Raw genomic sequence first — 21,161 nt, 5'->3', positions numbered from 1 at the left:
TTACAGTTGCACTTTATTTTGGTGTATAATTTGTGGCATAATGAATTTTTACAAAAGTTGGATAGATCGGTATATTTATTGGTACAGGTTTAAAAATGCGGTAATTCAAGGCTCCGATATGTTTGCAAATAACTTTTATAGTTTTCATGTTATAACAGTCGTTTATATATCTTTTTATTGCATTATAGTTGCCATTTGTTTTGGTATATAATTTATTGCATAATATATTTTTAGAAAATTGCCAATTGGATAGATCGGTAGAATTATTTTCACAGCTTTAAAAAGGCGGTAATTTGAGGTTCCGATATGGTATGCTATGACAGTCATTTATGCATCAGTTTAGAGCATTATGATTGCACTTTAATTTGGTATATCATTTGTGGCATAATGTGTTCGTCTAAAAAATGGTCAATTTGATGGATCGGTAGAATTATTATTCTATGTTTAAAAACGCGGTAAATTGAGGTTCCGATATGGTTGTGAATAACTTTGACAGTTTTCATGCTATGACAGTCATTTATGCATCATTTTAAAGCATTACAGTTGCACTTTGTTTTTGTGTATAATTTGTGGCATAATGAATTTTTACAAAAATTGGATAGATCGGTATATTTATTGGTACAGGTTTAAAAATGCGGTAATTTAAGGCCCCGATATGGTTGCAAATAACCTTTATAGTTTTCATGTTATAACAGTCGTTTATACATCTTTTTATTGCATTTTAGTTGCCATTTGTTTTGGTATATAATTTATTGCATAATATATTTTTAGAAAATTGCCAATTGGATAGATCGGTAGAATTAATTTCACAGCTTTAAAAAGGCGGTAATTTGAGGTTCCGATATGGTATGCTATGACAGTCATTTATGCATTAGTTTAGAGCATTATGATTGCACTTTAATTTGGTATATCATTTGTGGCATAATGTGTTCGTCTAAAAAATGATCAATTTGATGGATCGGTAGAATTATTATTCTATGTTTAAAAACGCGGTCATTTGAGGTTCCTTTGACAGTTTTCATGCTAGGGCATTAGTTTATGCATCATTTTAAAGCATTACAGTTGCACTTTATTTTGGTGTATAATTTGTGGCATAATGAATTTTTACAAAAATTGGATAGATCGGTATATTTATTGGTACAGGTTTAAAAATGCGGTAATTTAAGGCTCCGATATGGTTGCAAATAACTTTTATAGTTTTCATGTTATAACAGTCGTTTATATATCTTTTTACTGCATTATAGTTGCCATTTGTTTTGGTATATAATTTATTGCATAATATATTTTTAGAAAATTGCCAATAGGATAGATCGGTAGAATTATTTTCACAGCTTTAAAAAGGCGGTAATTTGAGGTTCCGATATGGTTGCAAATAACATTGACAGTTTTCATGCTATGACAGTCATTTATGCATCATTTTAAAGCTTTACGATTGCACTTTAATATGGTATATAATTTGTAGCATAATGTGTGTTTTTACAAATTGGTCAATTTGATAGATCGGTAGAATTATTGTTCTATGTTTAATAAAAGCAGTAATCTGAGGTTCCGATATGGTTGCAATTAACTTTGGCAGTTTTCGTGCTATTTTGAGGTTCCGATATGGCTGCAAATAACATTGACAGTTTTCACGCTATGACAGTCATTTATGCATCATTTTAAAGCATTATGATTGCACTTTAATATGGTATATCATTTGTAGCATAATGTGTATTTTTACAAATTGGTCAATTTGAAAGATCGGTAGAATTATTGTTCTATGTTTAATAAACGCAGTAATCTGATGTTCCGATATGGTTGCAATTAACTTTGGCAGTTTTCGTGCTAGGACAGTCGTTTATGCACCATTTTAAAGCATTAAAATTGCCATTTGTTTTGGTATATAATTTATTGCATAATGTATTTTTAGAAAATGGCCAATTGGATAGATCGGTAGAATTATTTTCCCAGGTTTAAAAATGTGGTAATTTGAGGTTCCGATATGGTTGTGAATAACTTTGACAGTTTTCATGCTATGACAGTCATTTATGCATCATTTTAAAGCATTATGATTGCACTTTAATTTGGTATATCATTTGTGGCACAATGTGTTCGTCTAAAAAATGGTCAATTTGAAGGATCGGTAGAATTATTGTTCTATGTTTAAAAACGCGGTAATTTGAGGTTCCGCTATGATTGCAAATAACTTTGACAGTTTTCATGCTAGGGCAATAGTTTATGCATCATTTTAAAGCATTACAGTTGCACTTTATTTTGGTGTATAATTTGTGGCATAATGAATTTTTACAAAAGTTGGATAGATTGGTATATTTATTGGTACAGGTTTAAAAATGCGGTAATTCAAGGCTCCGATATGTTTGCAAATAACTTTTATAGTTTTCATGTTATAACAGTCGTTTATATATCTTTTTATTGCATTATAGTTGCCATTGGCTTTGGTATATAATTTATTCCATAAGATATTTTTGGAAAATGGCCAATTGGATAGATCGGTAGAATTATTTTCACAGCTTTAAAAACGCGGTAATTTGAGGTTCCGATATGGTTGTGAATAACTTTGACAGTTTTCATGCTATGACAGTCATTTATGCATCATTTTAAAGCATTACAGTTGCACTTTGTTTTTGTGTATAATTTGTGGCATAATGAATTTTTACAAAAATTGGATAGATCGGTATATTTATTGGTACAGGTTTAAAAATGCGGTAATTTAAGGCCCCGATATGGTTGCAAATAACTTTTATAGTTTTCATGTTATAACAGTTGCCATTTGTTTTGGTATATAATTTATTGCATAATGTATTTTTAGAAGATGGCCAATTGGATAGATCTATAGAATTATTTTCCCGGGTTTAAAAAGGCGGTAATTTGAGGTTCCGATATGGTTGTGAATTACTTTGACAATTTTCATGCTATGACAGTCATTTATGCATCAGTTTAGAGCATTATGATTGCACTTTAATTTGGTATATCATTTGTAGCATAATGTGTTCGTCTACAAAATGGTCAATTTGATGGATCGGTAGAATTATTGTTCTATGTTTAAAAACGCGGTAATTTGAGGTTCCGATATGGTTGCAAATAACTTTGGCAGTTTTCGTGCTAGGACAGTCGTTTATGCACCATTTTAAAGCATTAAAATTGCCATTTGTTTTGGTATATAATTTATTGCATAATGTATTTTTAGAAAATGGCCAATTGTATAGATCGGTAGAATTATTTTCACAGCTTTAAAAAGGCGGTAATTTGAGGTTCCGATATGGTCGTGAATAACTTTGACAGTTTTCATGCTATGACAGTCATTTATGCATCATTTTAAAGCATTATGATTGCACTTTAATTTGGTATATCATTTGTGGCACAATGTTTTCGTCTAAAAAATGGTCAATTTGAAGGATCGGTAGAATTATTGTTCTATGTTTAAAAACGCGGTAATTTGAGGTTCCGATATGGTTGCAAATAACTTTGACAGTTTTCATGCTAGGGCAATAGTTTATGCATCATTTTAAACCATTACAGTTGCACTTTATTTTGGTGTATAATTTGTGGCATAATGAATTTTTACAAAAATTGGATAGATCGGTATATTTATTGGTACAGGTTTAAAAATGCAGTAATTTAAGGCTCCGATATGTTTGCAAATAACTTTTATAGTTTTCATGTTATAACAGTCGTTTATATATCTTTTTATTGCATTATAGTTGCCATTTGTTTTGGTATATAATTTATTGCATAATATATTTTTAGAAAATTGCCAATTGGATAGATCGGTAGAATTATTTTCACAGCTTTAAAAACGCGGTAAATTGAGGTTCCGATATGGTTGTGAATAACTTTGACAGTTTTCATGCTATGACAGTCATTTATGCATCATTTTAAAGCATTACAGTTGCACTTTGTTTTTGTGTATAATTTGTGGCATAATGAATTTTTACAAAAATTGGATAGATCGGTATATTTATTGGTACAGGTTTAAAAATGCGGTAATTTAAGGCCCCGATATGGTTGCAAATAACTTTTATAGTTTTCATGTTATAACAGTCGTTTATACATCTTTTTATCGCATTTTAGTTGCCATTTGTTTTGGTATATAATTTATTCCATAATATATTTTTGGAAAATGGCCAATTGGATAGATCGGTAGAATTATTTTCACAGCTTTAAAAACGCGGTAGTTTGAGGTTCCGATATGGCTGCAAATAACATTGACAGTTTTCACGTTATGACAGTCATTTATGCATCATTTTAAAGCATTATGATTGCACTTTAATATGGTATATCATTTGTAGCATAATGTGTATTTTTACAAATTGGCCAATTTTATAGATCGGTAGAATTATTGTTCTATGTTTAATAAACGCAGTAATCTGAGGTTCCGATATGGCTGCAATTAACTTTGGCAGTTTTAGTGCTAGGACAGTCGTTTATGCACCATTTTAAAGCATTAAAATTGCCATTTGTTTTGGTATATAATTTATTGCATAATGTATTTTTAGAAAATGGCCAATTGGATAGATCGGTAGAATCATTTTCCCAGGTTTAAAAAGGCGGTAATTTGAGGTTCCGATATGGTTGTGAATAACTTTGAGAATTTTCATGCTATGACAGTCATTTATGCATCATTTTAAAGCATTATGATTGCACTTTAATTTGGTATATCATTTGTGGCACAATGTGTTCGTCTAAGAAATGGTCAATTTGAAGGATCGGTAGAATTATTGTTCTATGTTTAAAAACGCGGTAATTTGAGGTTCCGATATGGTTGCAAATAACTTTGACAGTTTTCATGCTAGGGCAATAGTTTATGCACCATTTTAAAGCATTACAGTTGCACTTTATTTTGGTGTATAATTTGTGGCATAATGAATTTTTACAAAAGTTGGATAGATCGGTATATTTATTGGTACAGGTTAAAAAATGCGGTAATTCAAGGCTCCGATATGGTTGCAAATAACTTTAATAGTTTTCATGTTATAACAGTCGTTTATATATCTTTTTATTGTATTATAGTTGCCATTTGTTTTGGTATATAATTTATTGCATAATATATTTTTAGAAAATTGCCAATTGGATAGATCGGTAGAACTATTTTCCGATATGGTTGCAATTAACTTTGGCAGTTTTCGTGCTAGGACAGTCGTTTATGCACCATTTTAAAGCATTCAAATTGCCATTTGTTTTGGTATATAATTTATTGCATAATGTATTTTTAGAAAACGGCCAATTGGATAAATCGGTAGAATTATTTTCCCAGGTTTAAAAACGCGGTAATTTGAGGTTCCGATATGGTTGTGAATAACTTTGACAGTTTTCATGCTATGACAGTCATTTATGCATCATTTTAAAGCATTACAGTTGCACTTTGTTTTTGTGTATAATTTGTGGCATAATGAATTTTTACAAAAATTGGATAGATCGGTATATTTATTGGTACAGGTTTAAAAATGCGGTAATTTAAGGCCCCGATATGGTTGCAAATAACTTTTATAGTTTTCATGTTATAACAGTCGTTTATACATCTTTTTATTGCATTTTAGTTGCCATTTGTTTTGGTATATAATTTATTGCATAATATATTTTTAGAAAATTGCCAATTGGATAGATCGGTAGAATTATTTTCACAGCTTTAAAAAGGCGGTAATTTGAGGTTCCGATATGGTATGCTATGACAGTCATTTATGCATCAGTTTAGAGCATTATGATTGCACTTTAATTTGGTATATCATTTGTGGCATAATGTGTTCGTCTAAAAAATGGTCAATTTGATGGATCGGTAGAATTATTATTCTATGTTTAAAAACGCGGTAATTTGAGGTTCCGATATGGTTGCAAATAACTTTGACAGTTTTCATGCTAGGGCATTAGTTTATGCATCATTTTAAAGCATTACAGTTGCACTTTATTTTGGTGTATAATTTGTGGCATAATGAATTTTTACAAAAATTGGATAGATCGGTATATTTATTGGTACAGGTTTAAAGTGCGGTAATTTAAGGCTCCGATATGGTTGCAAATAACTTTTATAGTTTTCATGTTATAACAGTCGTTTATATATCTTTTTATTGCATTATAGTTGCCATTTGTTTTGGTATATAATTTATTGCATAATATATTTTTAGAAAATTGCCAATTGGATAGATCGGTAGAATTATTTTCACAGCTTTAAAAAGGCGGTAATTTGAGGTTCCGATATGGTTGCAAATAACATTGACAGTTTTCATGCTATGACAGTCATTTATGCTTCATTTTAAAGCATTATGATTGCACTTTAATATGGTATATAATTTGTAGCATAATGTGTGTTTTTACAAATTGGTCAATTTGATAGATCGGTAGAATTATTGTTCTATGTTTAATAAAAGCAGTAATCTGAGGTTCCGATATGGTTGCAATTAACTTTGGCAGTTTTCGTGCTAGGACAGTCGTTTATGCACCATTTTAAAGCATTTAGATTGCCATTTGTTTTGGTATATAATTTATTGCATAATGTATTTTAAGAAAATGGCCAATTGGATAGATCGGTAGAATTATTTTCCCAGGTTTAAAAAGGCGGTAATTTGAGGTTACGATATGGTTGTGAATAACTTTGACAGTTTTCATGCTATGACAGTCATTTATGCATCATTTTAGAGCATTATGATTGCACTTTAATTTGGTATATCATTTGTGGCATAATGTGTTCGTCTAAAAAATGGTCAATTTGATGGATCGGTAGAATTATTGTTCTATGTTTAAAAACGCGGTAATTTGAGGTTCCGATATGGTTGCAAATAACTTTGACAGTTTTCATGCTAGGGCAATAGTTTATGCACCATTTTAAAGCATTACAGTTGCACTTTATTTTGGTGTATAATTTGTGGCATAATGAATTTTTACAAAAGTTGGATAGATCGGTATATTTATTGGTACAGGTTAAAAAATGCGGTAATTCAAGGCTCCGATATGGTTGCAAATAACTTTAATAGTTTTCATGTTATAACAGTCGTTTATATATCTTTTTATTGTATTATAGTTGCCATTTGTTTTGGTATATAATTTATTGCATAATATATTTTTAGAAAATTGCCAATTGGATAGATCGGTAGAATTATTTTCCGATATGGTTGCAATTAACTTTGGCAGTTTTCGTGCTAGGACAGTTGTTTATGCACCATTTTAAAGCATTAAAATTGCCATTTGTTTTGGTATATAATTTATTGCATAATGTATTTTAAGAAAATGGCCAATTGGATAGATCGGTAGAATTATTTTCCCAGGTTTAAAAAGGCGGTAATTTGAGGTTCCGATATGGTTGTGAATAACTTTGACAGTTTTCATGCTATGACAGTCATTTATGCATCAGTTTGGAGCATTATGATTGCGCTTTAATTTGGTATATCATTTGTGGCATAATGTGTTCGTCTAAAAAATGGTCAATTTGATGGATCGGTAGAATTATTGTTCTATGTTTAAAAACGCGTTAATTTGAGGTTCCGATATGGTTGCAAATAACTTTGACAGTTTTCATGCTAGGGCAATAGTTTATGCATCATTTTAAAGCATTACAGTTGCACTTTATTTTGGTGTATAATTTGTGGCATAATGAATTTTTACAAAAGTTGGATAGATCGGTATATTTATTGGTACAGGTTTAAAAATGCGGTAATTCAAGGCTCCGATATGGTTGCAAATAACTTTTATAGTTTTCATGTTATAACAGTCATTTATATATATTTTTATTGCATTATAGTTGCCATTTGTTTTGGTATATAATTTATTGCATAATATATTTTTAGAAAATTGCCAATTGGATAGATCGGTAGAATTATATTCACAGCTTTAAAAAGGCGGTAATTTGAGGTTCCGATATGGTTGCAAATAACATTGACAGTTTTCATGCTATGACAGTCATTTATGCTTCATTTTAAAGCATTATGATTGCACTTTAATATGGTATATAATTTGTAGCATAATGTGTGTTTTTACTAATTGGTGAATTTGATAGATCGGTAGAATTATTGTTCTATGTTTAATAAACGCGGTAATCTGAGGTTCCGATATGGCTGCAATTAACTTTGGCAGTTTTCGTGCTAGGACAGTCGTTTATGCATCATTTTAAAGCATTAAAATTGCCATTTGTTTTGGTATATAATTTATTGCATAATGTATTTTTAGAAAACGGACAATTGGATAAATCGGTAAAATTATTTTCCCAGGTTTAAAAACGCGGTAATTTGAGGTTCCGATATGGTTGTGAATAACTTTGACAGTTTTCATGCTATGACAGTCATTTATGCATCATTTTAAAGCATTACAGTTGCACTTTGTTTTTGTGTATAATTTGTGGCATAATGAATTTTTACAAAAATTGGATAGATCGGTATATTTATTGGTACAGGTTTAAAAATGCGGTAATTTAAGGCCCCGATATGGTTGCAAATAACTTTTATAGTTTTCATGTTATAACAGTCGTTTATACATCTTTTTATTGCATTTTAGTTGCCATTTGTTTTGGTATATAATTTATTGCATAATGTATTTTTAGAAGATGGCCAATTGGATAGATCGATAGAATTATTTTCCCAGGTTTAAAAAGGCGGTAATTTGAGGTTCCGATATGGTTGTGAATTACTTTGACAGTTTTCATGCTATGACAGTCATTTATGCATCAGTTTAGAGCATTATGATTGCACTTTAATTTGGTATATCATTTGTGGCATAATGTGTTCGTCTAAAAAATGGTCAATTTGATGGATCGGTAGAATTATTGTTCTATGTTTAAAAACGCGGTAATTTGAGGTTCCGATATGGTTGCAAATAACTTTGACAGTTTTTATGCTAGGGCATTAGTTTACGCATCATTTTAAAGCATTACAGTTGCAATTTATTTTGGTGTATAATTTGTGGCATAATGAATTTTTACAAAAATTGGATAGATCGGTATATTTATTGGTACAGGTTCAAAAATTTGGTAATTTAAGGCTCCGATATGGTTGCAAATAACTTTTATAGTTTTCATGTTATAACAGTCGTTTATATATCTTTTTATTGCATTATAGTTGCCATTTGCTTTGGTATATAATTTATTCCATAATATATTTTTGGAAAACGGCCAATTGGATAAATCGGTAGAATTATTTTCACAGCTTTAAAAAAGCGGTAGTTTCAGGTTCCGATATGGCTGCAAATAACATTGACAGTTTTCACGCTATGACAATCATTTATGCATCATTTTAAAGCATTATGATTGCACTTTAATATGGTATATCATTTGTAGCATAATGTGTATTTTTACAAATTGGTCAATTTGATAGATCGGTAGAATTATTGTTCTATGTTTAATAAACGCAGTAATCTGAGGTTCCGATATGGTTGCAATTAACTTTGGCAGTTTTCGTGCTAGGACAGTCGTTTATGCACCATTTAAAGCATTAAAATTGCCATTTGTTTTGGTATATAATTCATTGCATAATGTATTTTTAGAAAATGGCCAATTGGATAGATCGGTAGAATTATTTTCCCAGGTTTAAAAAGGCGGTAATTTGAGGTTCCGATATGGTTGTGAATAACTTTGACAGTTTTCATGCTATGACAGTATTTATGCATCATTTTAAAGCATTATGATTGCACTTTAATTTGGTATATCATTTGTGGCACACTGTGTTCGTCTAAAAAATGGCCAATTTGAAGGATCGGTAGAATTATTGTTCTATGTTTAAAAACGCGGTAATTTGAGGTTCCGATATGGTTGCAAATAACTTTGACAGTTTTAATGCTAGGGCAATAGTTTATGCATCATTTTAAAGCATTACAGTTGCACTTTATTTTGGTGTATAATTTGTGGCATAATGAATTTTTACAAAAGTTGGATAGATCGGTATATTTATTTGTACAGGTTTAAAAATGCGGTAATTCAAGGCTCCGATATGGTTGCAAATAACTTTTATAGTTTTCATGTTATAACAGTCGTTTATATATCTTTTTATTGCATTATAGTTGCCATTTGTTTTGGTATATAATTTATTGCATAATATATTTTTAGAAAATTGCCAATTGGATAGATCTGTAGAATTATTTTCACAGCTTTAAAAAGGCGGTAATTTGAGGTTCCGATATGGTTGCAAATAACATTGACAGTTTTCATGATATGACAGTCATTTATGCATCATTTTAAAGCATTATGATTGCACTTTAATATGGAATATAATTTGTAGCATAATGTGTGTTTTTACAAATTGGTCAATTTGATAGATCGGTAGAATTATTGTTCTATGTTTAATAAAAGCAGTAATCTGAGGTTCCGATATGGTTGCAATTAACTTTGGCAGTTTTCGTGCTAGGACAGTCGTTTATGCACCATTTTAAAGCATTAAAATTGCCATTTGTTTTGGTATATAATTTATTGCATAATGTATTTTAAGAAAATGGCCAATTGGATAGATCGGTAGAATTATTTTCCCAGGTTTAAAAAGGCGGTAATTTGAGGTTACGATATGGTTGTGAATAACTTTGACAGTTTTCATGCTATGACAGTCATTTATGCATCAGTTTAGAGCATTATGATTGCACTTTAATTTGGTATATCATTTGTGGCATAATGTGTTCGTCTAAAAAATGGTCAATTTGATGGATCGGTAGAATTATTGTTCTATGTTTAAAAACGCGGTAATTTTAGGTTCCGATATGGTTGCAAATAACTTTGACAGTTTTCATGCTAAGTTTATGCATCATTTTAAAGCATTACAGTTGCACTTTATTTTGGTGTATAATTTGTGGCATAATGAATTTTTACAAAAGTTGGATAGATCGGTATATTTATTGGTACAGGTTTAAAAATGCGGTAATTCAAGGCTCCGATATGGTTGCAAATAACTTTTATAGTTTTCATGTTATAACAGTCGTTTATATATCTTTTTATTGCATTAGAGTTGCCATTTGTTTTGGTATATAATTTATTGCATAATATATTTTTAGAAAATTGCCAATTGGATAGATCGGTAGAATTATTTTCACAGCTTTAAAAAGGCGGTAATTTGAGGCTCCGATATGGTTGCAAATAACATTGACAGTTTTCATGCTATGACAGTCATTTATGCTTCATTTTAAAGCATTATGATTGCACTTTAATATGGTATATAATTTGTAGCATAATGTGTGTTTTTACTAATTGGTGAATTTCATAGATCGGTAGAATTATTGTTCTATGTTTAATAAACGCGGTAATCTGAGGTTCCGATATGGCTGCAATTAACTTTGGCAGTTTTCGTGCTAGGACAGTCGTTTATGCACCATTTTAAAGCATTAAAATTGCCATTTGTTTTGGTATATAATTTATTGCATAATGTATTTTTAGAAAACGGCCAATTGGATAAATCGGTAGAATTATTTTCCCAGGTTTAAAAACGCGGTAATTTGAGGTTCCGATATGGTTGTGAATAACTTTGACAGTTTTCATGCTATGACAGTCATTTATGCATCATTTTAAAGCATTACAGTTGCACTTTTTTTTTGTGTATAATTTGTGGCATAATGAATTTTTACAAAAATTGGATAGATCGGTATATTTATTGGTACAGGTTTAAAAATGCGGTAATTTAAGGCCCCGATATGGTTGCAAATAACTTTTATAGTTTTCATTTTATAACAGTCGTTTATACATCTTTTTATTGCATTTTAGTTGCCATTTGTTTTGGTATATAATTTATTGCATAATGTATTTTTAGAAGATGGCCAATTGGATAGATCGATAGAATTATTTTCTCAGGTTTAAAAGGCGGTAATTTGAGGTTCCGATATGGTTGTGAATTACTTTGACAGTTTACATGCTATGACAGTCATTTATGCATCAGTTTAGAGCATTATGATTGCACTTTAATTTGGTATATCATTTGAGGCATAATGTGTTCGTCTAAAAAATGGTCAATTTGATGGATCGGTAGAATTATTGTTCTATGTTTAAAAACGCGGTAATTTGAGGTTCCGATATGGTTGCAAATAACTTTGACAGTTTTCATGCTAGGGCATTAGTTTACGCATCATTTTAAAGCATTACAGTTGCACTTTATTTTGGTGTATAATTTGTGGCATAATGAATTTTTACAAAAATTGAATGGATCGGTATATTTATTGGTACAGGTTTAAAAATGCGGTAATTCAAGGCTCCGATATGGTTGCAAATAACTTTTATAGTTTTCATGTTATAACAGTCGTTTATATATCTTTTTATTGCATTATAGTTGCCATTTGTTTTGGTATATAATTTATTGCATAATATATTTTTAGAAAATTGCCAATTGGATAGATCGGTAGAATTATTTTCACAGCTTTAAAAAGGCGGTAATTTGAGGTTCCGATATGGTTGCAAATAACATTGACAGTTTTCATGCTATGACAGTCATTTATGCTTTATTTTAAAGCATTATGATTGCACTTTAATATGGTATATAATTCGTAGCATAATGTGTGTTTTTACTAATTGGTGAATGTTCGTTTCAACTTTGTTTAGTTGAATTTATGTAAATAATTTAAAAAACGTTATCTTTTTATTTTTAGTTTGAAACTTTTTATTTTAATTCAGTTAATTCTATTTTACTATATTTTCATTGGCCTTATAGGCAATTATCCACAAGAAGTCAGCTTCCAAAAAAGAGTGATAAAAAAAATATTCTATGCCAATCGTTGTACTCGCTGTCGAATCGTTGTATTTTTAATAACAGTGATGCCAACTTAAGTTGGTACATATGAGTATGTCTACTCATTCCATAACCATGTCTACTAATTTCATAATCATGTCTACTAATTCCATAAAAGTTTACTAATTCAATAAGAGTTTACAAATTCCATACGAGTTGACATGTTTATGTTAACTAATATAAGTTGACATATTTATGTTAACTAATTTGATTTATTTTATGCTATCATTATTATTATTGTTGTTAACTTTTGCCGCAACACCGCCCACTTTGCAAGACTATGTTTCACTACTAGTCTTCAATTCATTAAATGGGAGCGGAGCTAGTTTTTGTATAGGCCTTTTATTTATACCGCCTTTTGTTTTTACCGTGGCTACTCGAACCATTCCATCGCTGCCGAATTCTACGGACTCTATTTTGCCGAGTACCCACTTCTGAGGAGGAAGATTGTCTTCGTGGACAATAACGACGTCGCCGACTTTGAGGTTGTTGTCCATTTGGCTCGTTGTTGTAAGTCCCGGACATAGTCCCGCTGCCACACACAAAAGTGTTCCTTGAGCGATGACAGCAGCCGAAAACGCTTTAAGGAGCCGCCCTTGTTGCCTCGCCCTTCTATTTCTGGCAGCGCTTTGAGCGATGAGCCTATTAGTAAATGACCTGGAGTAATGGCTTCTTCGTCGTTGGGGTCTTCTGTCAACGCAACGATTGGACGAGAATTGAGTACGGCTTCGACGTCGAACAGGGCTGTGGTCAACTCTTCGAATGTTAAATTTGCCTTGCCTATGGTTCGAAGTAGTAATGCTTTCGCTGATTTCACCGCTGCTTCCCACAACCTTCCGAAGTGCGGCGCTCGCGGCGGTATGAACTGGAATTCTACTCCCTGCTCTATTGTTGCCTCTTGAACTCGTACCTTGTCCTTCTCGTTCCACGCTCTGGCGGTTCCGACGAAATTTGTGGCGTTGTCGCACCATATTTTCTTCGGAAGTCCTCTTCTTCCCACAAACCTATTTAAAGCAGAAAGAAAAGTATCAGTTTGCAAATCTGATAATGCTTCTAAATGAACCGCTTTAGACGCAAAGCAGACAAAAACTGCTATATAAGTTTTTACTGGCGGTTTTCCTCTAATTCTTAATGATGTTAATACTGGACCACACAAATCAACACCACATACCCAAAATGGTCGACAACCAATTATTCGATCTTGAGGCAGATCGGCCATAATTTGTGAAGCCAATTTCGGCCGAAAATAAAAACATGACATACAGTTATTAACGGTATTCCGAGCAAGTTTACGGGCATTTATTACCCAAATTCTTTCTCGCGAAAGTCCTACTAATGCTTTAGGCCCTGCGTGACAGTTTGATTTATGTAATTCAAAGAAAAATATTTTTATAAAATGCGATGTTCCTTTTAAAATTAATGGAAATTTAGAATCATAAGGAAGCATTGCTTTGCTTAATCGTCCTCCAACTCGTAATAAAGAAATGTTTATATTCTCAACAGCATATTTCTGTATAAACGGATTTAATTTCTGGATCTTAACCTGCTTTGTTAATGAAGCTTTCGACAATATCTTGATTTCCTCCCGAAATTCAATGTTTTGAATCATTTCAATGATCTTCAAAAATGCAAAATGAAGTTCGCTTACATTAAGTACTTTTATACTACCATTGAGCTGCTTATTTGAACGCCATTTATTTTTCATACTTTTAACAAATCTTAAAATATATGCAACAATTCTAATCACTTTTCTTGACGAAGATTTGTTTTCAATCATCTCGTATATTCGATTCGAATGAACTTCAGATCCTTGATCTGATGAAAATTCTTTACCTAACAATAATGTTCTCATAGTCCCAATTTTTACCTACTTTTTCTTTTCTAGTAGCAAAGATTCTGGAGGAAGTTCGAAGTAGTAATGCTTTCGCTGATTTCACCGCTGCTTCCCACAACCTTCCGAAGTGCGGCGCTCGCGGCGGTATGAACTGGAATTCTACTCCCTGCTCTATTGTTGCCTCTTGAACTCGTACCTTGTCCTTCTCGTTCCACGCTCTGGCGGTTCCGACGAAATTTGTGGCGTTGTCGCACCATATTTTCTTCGGAAGTCCTCTTCTTCCCACAAACCTATTTAAAGCAGAAAGAAAAGTATCAGTTTGCAAATCTGATAATGCTTCTAAATGAACCGCTTTAGACGCAAAGCAGACAAAAACTGCTATATAAGTTTTTACTGGCGGTTTTCCTCTAATTCTTAATGATGTTAATACTGGACCACACAAATCAACACCACATACCCAAAATGGTCGACAACCAATTATTCGATCTTGAGGCAGATCGGCCATAATTTGTGAAGCCAATTTCGGCCGAAAATAAAAACATGACATACAGTTATTAACGGTATTCCGAGCAAGTTTACGGGCATTTATTACCCAAATTCTTTCTCGCGAAAGTCCTACTAATGCTTTAGGCCCTGCGTGACAGTTTGATTTATGTAATTCAAAGAAAAATATTTTTATAAAATGCGATGTTCCTTTTAAAATTAATGGAAATTTAGAATCATAAGGAAGCATTGCTTTGCTTAATCGTCCTCCAACTCGTAATAAAGAAATGTTTATATTCTCAACAGCATATTTCTGTATAAACGGATTTAATTTCTGGATCTTAACCTGCTTTGTTAATGAAGCTTTCGACAATATCTTGATTTCCTCCCGAAATTCAATGTTTTGAATCATTTCAATGATCTTCAAAAATGCAAAATGAAGTTCGCTTACATTAAGTACTTTTATACTACCATTGAGCTGCTTATTTGAACGCCATTTATTTTTCATACTTTTAACAAATCTTAAAATATATGCAACAATTCTAATCACTTTTCTTGACGAAGATTTGTTTTCAATCATCTCGTATATTCGATTCGAATGAACTTCAGATCCTTGATCTGATGAAAATTCTTTACCTAACAATAATGTTCTCATAGTCCCAATTTTTACCTACTTTTTCTTTTCTAGTAGCAAAGATTCTGGAGGAAGTTCAAAATGTGAATTCTTGGTCCACTTTTCAGGCGATTCTTTCAGGAATGACGGTCCCAAAAACCATATTGACTTTACAAGTTCATTAACATCGCATCCATGCGATACAATATCAGCCGGATTATGTGCCGACGGTACATATCGCCAAATAGCATCTGAAGAATTTTGCTGTATTTCTGATACGCGGTTACTAACGAAAGTATGTAGAGAAGAAGGATGGGTTTTTATCCAATGAAGCACTATCTCGGAATCAGTCCAAAATGTTATATCCTGAATTACATACATAGATAGCTTTAACTTTACTACATACCATAATTTCGTTAACAAGTGTGCAGCTCATAATTCTAAATCCACAAGAACTTAATATTTGAGTTACTTCCTTCTGAATTTCATTTAAAGTGCTAATTTCGTCTGCTCCTGAAAGCAGATCATCCACATAAAAATCGTTAGCTATAACATGTGATCCCAAAGGAAGTACATTTTTGAAAATATCACTTATTTCTTTAAGACATCGAATCGCAAGAAATGGCGCTGAAGCAGTACCATAAGTTACTGTATTCAGTTTATAAATTTGCATTGGAAACTCAGGATTATCTCGCCATAAAATTAATTGATACTTACGATCGTCCTCATGAATTCTGACTTGTCTATACATTTTCGTTATATCCGCCGTTATGGCAAATTTGTTCAAACGAAATTTTAATAATATTGAGAACAAATCATCTTGTATGGTAGGACCAATCATAAGAGTATCATTAAGTGATTTTTGAGTTGATGTTTTACTTGACGCATCGAATACAACTCTCAATTTTGTAGTGGTACTATGAGCTTTTATCACGCATTGATGCGGAATAAAATAATGAGGTAGACTTAGATTAATATTCTCAACTAGCGACATGTGGCCAAGATTTAAATATTCTTTCATGAAATCCACATACATTTCCTTCATTTTGTGATCTTTAGCTAATCTTCGCTCTAGATAAAGAAAACGCCGTTTTGCTATTTCGTAAGAATTTCCTAATATTTTCGGGTCTGTTTTAAAAGGCAATCTAACTTCAAATCTACCATCAATAAGACGACGAGTTGTCCTATCATAATATCTTTCACACAAAATTTGTTCTTCTGTCATTCTTGAGCACATAGGAATTTGCTCTAATTCCCAAAATTTTCTAACTAAACTATCGAGGGCTTCCAATTTTCGTTCTTTTTCATTAAGTGTTATTTGACATAATAGAGACTGTTTACTATAATTATCCACTCCATATGTACCCGAAACAATCCAACCGAGAAGTGTTTTTTGTAAAATAGGCAATGTAGGTCCTAACTTTATCTTTCCCAATAACATCAACTCAAAAAAGGATTCTGCTCCTACTAAAATGTCTATTTTTTGTGGCCTATTGAACTCTGGGTCTGCTAAAATAACATTAGCAGGAATTCCCATTCTACTAATATCAATATTTTCCGTGGGTTTTTTACTAGTTATGGTTTTAATGATATAAAACTGTGCATCGAACTCAAAATCACTTACACAAGATTTGACGTAAGTTTGAAGACTGTGCTTAATTTTTCTACTATTATTTCCTACACCAACTATATTCAAGTCAGTATTAACTCTTTTCAGTGCAATTGTTGGGCAATTTCTTCTGTTATCAAGTTAATCTGTGACCCAGAATCTAAAAGTGCTCGAACTAATTTATAATTACCACACTTGTCCTTAATTTGAACGATAGCAGTGGCTAAAATTACTTGGCGATCGTTTTCGTAAACACACATTGTCGTCGTATTTCGATCATTCCTTTGGTTCACTTGAGAACATGTAAATTGTGCAATATTACGACTTGTAGCACCAGTTGAACTTGAATTTATATTACTGTTAGTACGTTGGGCTGAACTACTGTTTTGTGTAGCAGGCAATTCATTACGCTGAGCATTATTATTTGAATTAAGAGAACATTGTGCTGGACTATTATTATCAATAGCAGCAGAATCAGACTGTTTAATTAATTCATCATTGTGCAATAAAACATGATGGGGTCTTTGACATATATTACAACGTGAAAAACGACATCTTCGCACTGAATGACCAAATCGCAAACAATTTATACACAGTCCTTTCTTCTTTGTAAACTCGAATCTTTGTTTCACTGTCAAACTGGAAAATATTGAGCAAGAACTAATAAAGTGTCCTTTACCAGAACAAAATGTACATTCATCCACTTTGGGCTCTGTACACGTGAACGAAAATGTAGAATTTCTTCTATCCCTAAAATTGTTATTTGCATTATTTAATTTCGGTCTAACAAGTTTACTTGAGTTTTGCTCAGTTCTCGAGGACTTGTCCCCATTAATATCTAAAAATTGACATCTTTTAATTAAAACGGAAGCGCAATCAGTCCATTTAGGTAGTGTTTTATAATCTAATTGCTCATCCCACTTTTCCTTTGAGCCCGAATCCAATTTGGTTAAAACTAAATGAATTATTATAGCGTTAGTTATATCTTTATCAGACCCAATGTGTGAAAGAGAATCTAAAATCGCTGAAACCGTATCTACTATGTTCCTTAAATCAGAACTACACGGCTTTTCCATTTTCTTTAAATTGAATAATGATGCTATATGATCTTGAAATATAAGACAATTGTTATCATACCTCTCTTGAAGTCTTTGCAATGCGCTAGAGTAATTCTCTTCGTTGACCTGAAAAGCTTTTACTGTACGTAGGGCATCATCTTGAAGGCTATTTATAAGATGGTTAAACTTCTCAATAGTAGACAAAGTTGGATCATCGTTAACCAAATTATTAAAACAAGATATAAAATTTTTATATTCTGAATATTTTCCACTAAACTTTGGTATTTTCAAGTAAGGTAAACGATTTGCAGATGGCAATGGTAAACTCACAGTACAATCATGAGGTAAACTTGATCTCCGATTACCTAGGTTTGATAACAATAACGCTTTACAACTAATACAGATTTCTTCCAATTCACCGCGTTCATTATCATCTGGACATAACTTTTCAATTTCAGTCTGATAAGCCATTAATTGTTTTATATATGAATTCAATATTTCTAATCTACATTGGACATCAATTGGGTTTAACGAAGCTGAACCATCAAGATACATATTTTTTATTCTTGTTATATTACCCTTAGCAGATGATCGTTGCTTTTGCAACGTTGAAAGATTTTCGGCCTCGGACATATTTTATAATATATTCTCACTAAGATAAAGACAGTTTAGATTTCGTTGTAAAATAAAATTTTCAACAACTTAATTTTCTTTCACTTATTAGGTAAATGACTTTAAAAGCTTTAAAAATTCTTCCACTTTGTTTAAACAACCCTTTATTAAATAAATTTTATTTACTTATCGTTAACATTAAATAACTTCAATAATAATAAAACAATTCTTCAAATTAATAATTTTAACACGAACTGGACATCCGATTTTAAATGAATTTTCTTGTTGGGACAGTATTCCACACCACGGACAAAAGCAACAAGATTGATTTATGGGGACAACTGTAACAAAATTATTTTATAATTTTCCAATTATTAAAATATAATTATCGAAATGAATTGTGAATGTGTGGGATAATTAATAAGGGTTATTGTGGACAGATTAAAGTGTGTAAATTAGAATGTTTGATTTAGATAAAATATGCGGGATGGTTATTTTGGGGTTATGTTTGTGTGGACAAATCAGTGTGTATGAGGATGTGAATGTGTGTGTATGTATATTTTTTTAAATAAAATATGATATATAATTAAATAAAATGTATACAACCTTTTGCTTATCAGTTTGTACTTGCTTAGCTCTCGTAATAATTTCTTCACGAGAATGGTAAGAGCACCCACCACCAGCAGTCACCACCAACGAACAGCACTCACTATCGGGAAATAGCAACAGCAATTTTCACCAGAAAATAGTCTTCAATGCTGGCATACAGCATTCTCCACCAGAAAACAATGCTTAATACTGACAACAGTAATTATCACAAGCAAACACCGATCACCACCAGCAACCACCGCCAGCACCACTTTTAACGTTGGGCGCCAATGTTCGTTTCAACTTTGTTTAGTTGAATTTATGTAAATAATTTAAAAAAACGTTATCTTTTTATTTTTAGTTTGAAACTTTTTATTTTAATTCAGTTAATTTTATTTTACTGTATTTTCATTGGGCTTATAGGCAATTATCCACAAGAAGTCAGCTTCCAAAAAAGAGTGATAAAAAAATATTCTATGCCAATCGTTGTACTCGCTGTCGAATTGTTGTATTTTTAGTAACAGTGATGCCAACTTAAGTTGGTACATATCAGTAACCATGTCTACTCATTCCATAACCATGTCTACTCATTCCATAACCATGTCTACTAATACCATAATCATGTCTACTAATTCCATAAAAGTTTACTAATTCAATAAGAGTTTACAAATTCCATACGAGTTGACATGTTTATGTTAACTAATATAAGTTGACATATTTATGTTAACTAATTTGATTTATTTTATGCTATCATTATTATTATTGTTGTTAACTTTTGCCGCAACAGTGAATTTGATAGATCGGTAGAATTATTGTTCTATGTTTAATAAACGCGGTAATCTGAGGTTCCGATATTTTTACAAAAATTGGATAGATCGGTATATTTATTGGTACAGGTTTAAAAATGCGGTAATTTAAGGCCCCGATATGGTTGCAAATAACTTTTATAGTTTTCATGTTATAGCAGTCGTTTATACATCTTTTTATTGCATTTTAGTTGCCATTTGTTTTGGTATATAATTTATTGCATAATGTATATTTAGAAGATGGCCAATTGGATAGATCGATAGAATTATTTTCCCAGGTTTAAAAAGGCGGTAATTTGAGGTTCCGATATGGTTGTGAATTACTTTGACAGTTTTCATGCTATGACAGTCATTTATGCATCAGTTTAGAGCATTATGATTGCACTTTAATTTGGTATATCATTTGTGGCATAATGTGTTCGTCTAAAAAATGGTCAATTTGATGGATCGGTAGAATTATTGTTCTATGTTTAAAAACGCGGTAATTTGAGGTTCCGATATGGTTGCAAATAACTTTGACAGTTTTCATGCTAGGGCATTAGTTTACGCATCATTTTAAAGCATTACAGTTGCACTTTATTTTGGTGTATAATTTGTGGCATAATGAATTTTTACAAAAATTGGATAGATCGGTATATTTATTGGTACAGGTTAAAAAATGCGGTAATTTAAGGCTCCGATATGGTTGCAAATAACTTTTATAGTTTTCATGTTATAACAGTCGTTTATATATCTTTTTATTGCATTATAGTTGCCATTTGCTTTGGTATATAATTTATTCCATAATATATTTTTGGAAAACGGCCAATTGGATAAATCGGTAGAATTATTTTCACAGCTTTAAAAACGCGGTAGTTTGAGGTTCCGATATGGCTGCAAATAACATT

General features: G+C 31.7%; 2 protein-coding genes across 2 annotated transcripts in view; both read right to left on the bottom strand.

The window, feature by feature from the left end:
- Positions 1 to 17,138, bottom strand: part of LOC119611052 — a 34,772-nt gene extending 17,634 nt beyond the window's left edge. Inside the window, exon 1 of the mRNA XM_037966507.1 lies at positions 16,008 to 17,138. Within this exon, the coding sequence (XP_037822435.1) occupies positions 16,008 to 17,138 (1,131 nt within the window). The remainder of the gene's footprint in view (positions 1 to 16,007) is intronic.
- Positions 17,139 to 17,314: 176 nt separating this feature from the next.
- On the bottom strand, positions 17,315 to 18,901 carry LOC119611053. The gene has a single exon (XM_037966508.1). The coding sequence runs from the start codon at positions 18,899 to 18,901 to the stop codon at positions 17,315 to 17,317; it is 1,587 nt and encodes a 528-aa protein (XP_037822436.1).
- Between the last annotated feature and the right edge of the window lie 2,260 nt (positions 18,902 to 21,161).

Source organism: Lucilia sericata, unplaced genomic scaffold (assembly GCF_015586225.1).
Source record: "Lucilia sericata isolate MDLA Ls3-8-SP2 unplaced genomic scaffold, ASM1558622v1 Contig001348F_arrow, whole genome shotgun sequence".
In the NCBI taxonomy this organism is placed as follows: domain Eukaryota; kingdom Metazoa; phylum Arthropoda; class Insecta; order Diptera; family Calliphoridae; genus Lucilia; species Lucilia sericata.
Note: the sequence above shows the minus strand (reverse complement) of the source record. Positions and strands in the feature narration are given on the sequence as shown.

Coding starts and splice junctions, on each gene's coding strand:
- LOC119611053 (XM_037966508.1), bottom strand. CDS start 18,901: ATGTCCGAGGCCGAAAATCTTTCAACGTTGCAAAAGCAACGATCATCT.